Below are 6944 nucleotides of genomic sequence, written 5' to 3'. Positions count from 1 at the left end.
AATCAAAAATATATTATCTAGATAAGTTGGCCAATAATGTGAAATGTTGCCTTATTTGTATTGTATTCAGTGCAATAATTCTTCTCGGAACGATGAGTTCGGCCATCGCTATTAAGGTTGGAATCTGTCGACAGTCACCTGCTTTTTTTCAAGAAAGTCCGCATCACGAAAGCCCCACTGCCTTACACCTTTACTTCCTTGGCTAGGAATTCCACAGCTGCCGCAATACTATTTGTATGAAGACAATTAGGTCTTCAAGATTGTTGCCCTTTACACGTTTCTCGTAAGATCGAACTTTAAATTCTGATCACAGTTTTCGACTCAGAGCTAAAATGGGGAAGATGCAGGAGTGTCCATTCCAACGAGGGAAATTTGCCCACCAGAAAGTTATTGATGAAAATGGCAGTCTATTTCCAATGGTTCTCCTCCCCAAAGATGACAATGAGGAATGTAATACATTGCAATCCTTTATCAAAAGCATTCAAGCCAATAAAGAGTTTATCAATGATCAGCTGAAGAAGGTTGGAGCATTGCTTTTCAGAGGATTTCCTCTCAAAACTGCATCAGATTTCAATGAAGTTATGGAGGCATTTGGCTGGGAAGAACAGTCATACTTGGGCGCAGCTTCAAGAACAAGGGTTCTGGGAAGGGTTTTTACTGCAAATGAAGCTCCTCTCCATCAACCCATCAATTTCCACCATGAGATGCCTTTGGTAAGTTTCTAACCCAATTCAAATTTCCCAACTGTCTTTAGTATGTTTTCAGTGTTCTTACGATATCGGGAGGAAATATTTCTTTAGTGAAAGAACTCCTTACTTTAATTATAGAATCAGATTTATATACTTCTTACTGCATCAGAACTTATGCATAAAATCGTGTGGTAGTCAGAGTGGACTGATCAAGATTTTTTTTTGTTCTTAGAACCTTCAAGGTTGATCAGTTTTGAAAAAAGAGAACTCACTTTCCTTGCCTCGAGTTGAATTATGCTTTACCATGGCTTTCCTTGGTGTTAGAATTTCCAAGAATAACCAAAGTTATTTTTTCTTCATATAGTTGGTTAAAAAATTAAACATCAATTACTCTTTTTTTCTTTTAAATATCTTTTTTAATCTAATATTTGAATGAAATTAAAGACATGGGCATTGCGTTTTAATGAATTTAACGTTTGGAAGTATATTTATCTCTTTTCTTTGTTGAGGCAGTTTCAGGACTTCCCAACCAAATTAGCCTTTTTTTGTGAGGTTGCTTCTTCACATGGAGGGCAAACAGCCATTTTGTTGAGCCATAAAATTACAGAAAGAATGGAAGCTAAATATCCTGAATTAGTATGTAAAATTGAAAAAGAAGGGTTGATTTATAAATCCAATTTGCCTGCCGAGGATGATCCTGACGATTTCTTAACAGGTTGGCAAACGCTATACAAAACTAGGGATAAGAGAGAAGCTGAAAGAATGTAAGAATTACACTCAATTTTGATGAATTCTAATAGCAGTTTTTGGAGAAGATATTATTGAAAATTAATGGAACATTTGTTGTGAATTTTTTCAGGGCCGCAAATTGTGGGATAAAGCTATCTAAGGTGTGTTGGGAAGGGAACAATATGATACTTCGATCGGAGCCTATTGTTTCTATTAGAAAGGTGGATGAGGGTAAGAGAGCTTGGTTCAATCTATTAGCTTTTCGCAATATAGAGGAACCCCCCATATTGGGAGGTGGATCTATGGTTCCTAGAGAGGCCATTGAATCATGCTTCCAAATTGCTGAAGAGGAGGCTGTTGAAGTCAAATGGGAAGTTGGTGATATTGTTGTGTTAGACAATCGGTTTGTGATGCATGCAAGAAGGCCTTCTAAATCACCAAGAAGAATACTTGTTGCATTTTGCAAGTAACAGTATAAAATTTTAATTCAACAAGACTATATTTGTGTTGTTTATATTATTATAGTTGAAATCTTCTATGCTAGAAACTTTGCATGTTTATTTTCATTGTTTTACTATTCGTTCCATATTATACTTGTATAGAGATGAGCTGAATTTTTGAGCCTATATTTTTATTAGGACAGAGGGTTTGATGTGTTGGAACTTTTATGCATAAATAATAGGAACAAAAAAATTTCATGTATTAAAACTTCTTATGCTATTATCAAATACATGGGATTGAAAGTCTTGTATGAAAATAAAATTGAATTCCTTTACAATATCAAATAGAAAATGAGTCAATCTATATATTTGAAGGAAACTAACAACTAACATTTTCTAGTTCTCTAGTATATAACTTAGTTATAGTTTGGCATGTTGCAAATGATGAAGGTGAAAACGGTCCTAAACTAACATTTGTATAACCTAGAATCTATTTCTTTTCACTTGCACCATCAATAGAAGTTGTTGTTTATGGGCTTCATTATTATCTACAAGGGGGACATATGTTGTGTTAGATCCACTCCTTTTTCTATTGTGTGTTTTTAGTGATAGGGGATACAATTGGATGTGTACAGTGAGCTAGACTAAAGAAAGCTAATTTGAACAATATTAACATAAGGAATAAAATTCAAAATAGAAATGTTTCAAAAGAGAGAGGTGGATCTAGAAATTAAGTGCTAAGGGGAACTTATCATAGAAATCTAATATTGATTGTGTAGGGAAAGCTAAAGGGTGTTGTTTTTTTAAGGTTATTTTGATGTTGTAGATTACTTAAGTAGGAATCTGGGGAGCTATCCTAAAATGATAAAGCCAAATTAGAAGGACATTAGTGTTAGGCACTATATTCCTCATATTTTGAGTTATTTTATTCTTGGAAATTTTCATCTATTTATTGTATCCATTTATGTCACTATCGCAATATGAAACCTTTAGACTTCCACCTACACACATCAAAGTGAGGAAAATTTTGAGATGTATAGGGGCTTGTATTAGTCAAGCGGTGTGTTGGTGTTCTCACCTCCACAATAGAAATGATGATAGGGATATTAATATAATGCTCTCAAGAGAGAAAAGGGAAATAAATAACATAAGCAACAATATTATCATAGGCATAAATCCTTTGTTGAATCTCATATATCTTGTTGATGGCTTTCTCTTATGAAGTGTTACAAGATGTTAATACAATATGATAATGAAAGAAAAGTGTAAATAATAAATGAGACTGGGTACAAAATCACTATAGGTTTAAATGATGTCCTCAAATTTCTCATCTTGATTAAGCTTGATTACTTGATTGATAGATCCTTTTCTTAGCTTGAATTGTTTGGATTTTCAATGCTAAAGGGACTCATATTTATATATGTCTTGTAGCATTTTAAAAACTATTTTGGAGAGGATAACATCAAGGTCATAATCAATAATAGTCTAAAGATTAAATGTGAATATTCAAATTTAGAATCAAATTGGAAGGAAACTAATGATAGGTGCTATTACCCAATATTTTTTGGCTACACAAAGGGCTATGTGGTAGGGTGTGTGATCAATATTCACAATCTATACTTTAGATAAACACATTCATAAATTCAATTTTTTTACATATATCTTCTTTATCCATCTATGACACTATTATAGTATGAAACCTTTAGACTAACACCTATGTTGATGAAAGGCGGGAAAATATCATGATGTAAAGGGGCTTACCTTAATCAAATCCTATATTCGTGTTCCCACCCTCATACTATTGATGATAAGGATAAAAATATCACAATCTTAGGGAAGAAGAGGAATTTTTTTTGCATAAATCACAATGATTACATTAGGCAAAAACCCTTTCATGGATATCATGTAAGCTGATGGTGAATTCCACTCATGAAAATACTATAAGATTCTATTACATCAAGATAATGATAAACAACCATAAATGGTAGATGATAATTGATAGCATATAAATCTATAATTAATTTATGTCTTCAAATTTCTCATCTTGATTTAAATTAATTGATTCATTGATAAATCCTTTAATTAAATTAAATTAGTAGAATTTCAAATATGGAAGGCAGCCACATTTATATGTCTTGCCCCTTTTTGCAAAACACCATTTGGGAGAGGATGACAACCAAGTAACAAACATAAGGGTATAAAGTTAACATTTGAATTTTCAAATGGAGGCAAATGGTTAGGACACTAACATTGGGTGCTAGTGTCTATCCCTTTGTAGTTGTTCCAAATTTTAGGAACTAGTAGGTGTGACCAATATTTTCAATGTAGATCCAAGACAAACACTTTCACACAAGTTCAATAAAAAACACCAAAACATGTTCTAAACCTAGCATGAAATTATAAGTGGAAACAATTTAGAATATTGCATCTATGACACACTTTAGTTTTGGTATGAGATTATGCCCATGCACATGATAAAGTATGGAGAAGCCAAAGTATCTCTATCTCGACATTGAAGAGACAAGATACCTCCAAGTTAAAATTTTTGATAGCCCTTAAACTTTGGTTTCAATATATCCATAATTACTTGATAAAAAGTTAAGATATATACATAAGATGCCTAGTAAGAAGACACATGTATACACATAAGTTGAAACATAGACACATTGAACAAATTAAGCATCCACATACATGAAGTATTCACAAAGAATACATGATGAAATACATAAAGCATACATGAAAAATGAAGACATGCAAGGCATATCATCTTGAACTAGAAATATTTGCAAATTCTAACTAGAAGCAATATCCAAAAACACACAATGTATGGAACATCAAACTAGCAAGATCCATATCTAGAAAACAATATCCTTAATTCAATGCCTAACAAAATATATTGTTTTCTATGTGGCTTATAGACAAGTGATGACATCCCAAGCTAGCAATATCTAATGTTCATGCTAGGTGATATCCCAAAGCAGCCATTATAAAAAAATTAAATTATAAAATTTTATGCTTACTAGGGGAGATTCATGTCAATAATATCAAAGATTATGGGATAGGAAAATTGTGATGTTTGCTAGGTCACTATAATAACCCACTAAAAAGATGATCAAAATGTGATACAACAGAACATGTAGATTCATGGTGTGTGAAAAAGTTTAAATGTATATTCAATGTGTGCACCCACCTTAGATTAATTTATAATGTCAATATGTAGAACCTTAATTTAAGGTAGAGAGAACAATACATGGAATGACAAGCACATCACCATGTCAATTAATCCACAAAATAGGAAAAAAGAGGAAATGCGGTATACAATAAATAAAATCATATGATAGAGTATAAGTGTAGTGTCCTAAAATTGCGACACTTGCAATTTCGACTGCATTTGGGTCTTCACGATGGCGGTGCAACATTGAACCTGAATGGAGACCCCGAAACCTGTTTACAACATCAAAAAGTGCATCTTTCTGCACCTTGGCCTGATCCTCCTTGCACCCTGCTGTCCCGGGAGGTGGGACCATGGCGCCTAGCGCCCTGGTCCCTCAGGACCATGGTGCTTAGTGCCTTGGTCCCTGGCCCTATTTTGGGCCCGGTCTCTTGTTGGGCATCGGGTCTTTAAGTTTGCAATTTCAAAAATAATGTTCCTGGGTCGGCCTAAGGTCGGAAAAATCAGTCTCCTAACCCTAATTGACAAGTATATAAACTACATTTCCTCTCCCAAAAGAGAAGAAAAAAACATATGTGTGCAAGAGGCGAAAGCTCTACGCAAACATTCAAACATTCAAACATTCAAGCATTCAAGCATTCCTTCAAGCAATTGAGCATTCTAAGTCTCCATTCAAGGCTAGGTGTTGTATTCAAGACAAGGATTCAACCATTGAAGAGGAGATCACCTACAACATACAACATACAACATCATTACACCTTCGCATGTAAGAATACAAACATTCTTACAACAAGGTATCAGTACTTGATTACATTACAAACATTTACATTTACAACATTCTCATTTCTTGGTTAATTCCAAAACCGGGGTTTGACCTGAAGGCAAACCCCTAATCCCTAACCCCCCAATCGTCCTCTCTTTTCTATGTGTAGGTTGCAAGTACGCGGTTGTAATTGAAGATCTGGAATCCTTGTGCAGAGACAAACAGATCCCCCTTCGTTTCGCAGATTTTTCGGAGGACCGTGTGCACTCCGAGCGCCATCGTCCTGTCAACTTTCATTCAAACTTGCAGGACAACATCGTCTCGACATTTTACTGCTAATTTCAGGTCTGTAGCTTCATCTCGTGTCCCAATCTCCGTCTACAAGCGAATCTTTCTTACTTTTACATACATTCCTAGTTCAATCCTTCTATCTACATTCTTTACAAAAGAGGGTATCCTTGCTGTCTCAACCCTTGAAACTCATTTAGAATCCAATCTTGCATTGTGTGGGATTGGATCTTGTGGGTTTCAACCCCTCTTTTGAATGTAAAGTCTCTCCTAAGTGAAAACCGTCAACCCTAGTGACCTCCTTTCTCTCTCCGTGGACTGGGGGAACACCTAGGGTTCGATTTTCCGCTTTACATTTTGGTGAACCCGACGTGAACATCCTAATTCTAATTATTCTTGGTTAGATCTGAAAAAAAAAATTTGCTTCCTTAATTACATTTCCATGTTTGATCTTTTGCAAATTTTAGAGGTTAATTGCATAAAAACCCTAAATTTCCTTTTTAGTAATTGAGCTTGTGAAATGTTTAATTATTAATGCTTGTTTCAGATTTGCTTTTCTATTGCAAATTGTCAATTCATATTTGTTCTTTAATTCTGAAAATTAAGTGGTCAAGTGTCAAAACCCTAATTTTTAAAACCCTCTTGATTCAACCTTTGACTGATGATTTCATTGATCAAAACACCTCCAAATCGGCTATAACTTTGGATTCCGCAACAAAATCATAATATCTCTCATCCCTGAAAATTTTGAAAAAAGTTGCGAGGACCGTGTGCACCCCGAGTGCCATTGTCCCCGATATTTTTTTCCGAAATTTCGGGAGCTAGATCTTACTGTATTTTTCTGCTAGGATCCAGAATCTTGG

At 34.6% G+C, this 6944-nt stretch overlaps 1 protein-coding gene across 2 annotated transcripts; it reads left to right on the top strand.

Annotated features, from left to right (window-relative positions):
- The first annotated feature begins 276 nt into the window (after window positions 1-276).
- Window positions 277-1978, top strand: LOC131043673 (clavaminate synthase-like protein At3g21360). 2 transcript variants are annotated; one of them, XM_057976905.2, is made up of 3 exons: window positions 277-713; window positions 1203-1404; window positions 1549-1978. In XM_057976905.2, exons 1-3 carry the CDS (start codon window positions 333-335, stop codon window positions 1566-1568), a joined length of 603 nt encoding a protein of 200 aa, XP_057832888.2. In that variant the 5' UTR covers window positions 277-332; the 3' UTR covers window positions 1569-1978. The 2 variants fall into 2 exon arrangements, with proteins under 2 accessions (XP_057832888.2, XP_057832887.2); XM_057976904.2 differs by having other exon boundaries at window positions 278-713; window positions 1203-1453.
- Window positions 1979-6944: the final 4966 nt, after the last annotated feature.

This window comes from Cryptomeria japonica, chromosome 8 (genome assembly GCF_030272615.1).
Source record: "Cryptomeria japonica chromosome 8, Sugi_1.0, whole genome shotgun sequence".
Classification (NCBI taxonomy): domain Eukaryota; kingdom Viridiplantae; phylum Streptophyta; class Pinopsida; order Cupressales; family Cupressaceae; genus Cryptomeria; species Cryptomeria japonica.
The sequence above is the reverse complement of the archived record's forward strand: the minus strand, read 5'-3'. Positions and strand labels throughout refer to the sequence as shown.

What these genes read in the sequence shown, in the direction of transcription:
- LOC131043673 (XM_057976904.2), top strand. Translation starts at nt 333, where the DNA reads ATGGGGAAGATGCAGGAGTGTCCATTCCAACGAGGGAAATTTGCCCAC. An exon ending in TCCACCATGAGATGCCTTTG is followed by an intron (nt 714 to 1,202) that starts GTAAGTTTCTAA and finishes TTGTTGAGGCAG; the next exon opens with TTTCAGGACTTCCCAACCAA. An exon ending in AAGAGAGAAGCTGAAAGAAT is followed by an intron (nt 1,454 to 1,548) that starts GTAAGAATTACA and finishes GAATTTTTTCAG; the next exon opens with GGCCGCAAATTGTGGGATAA.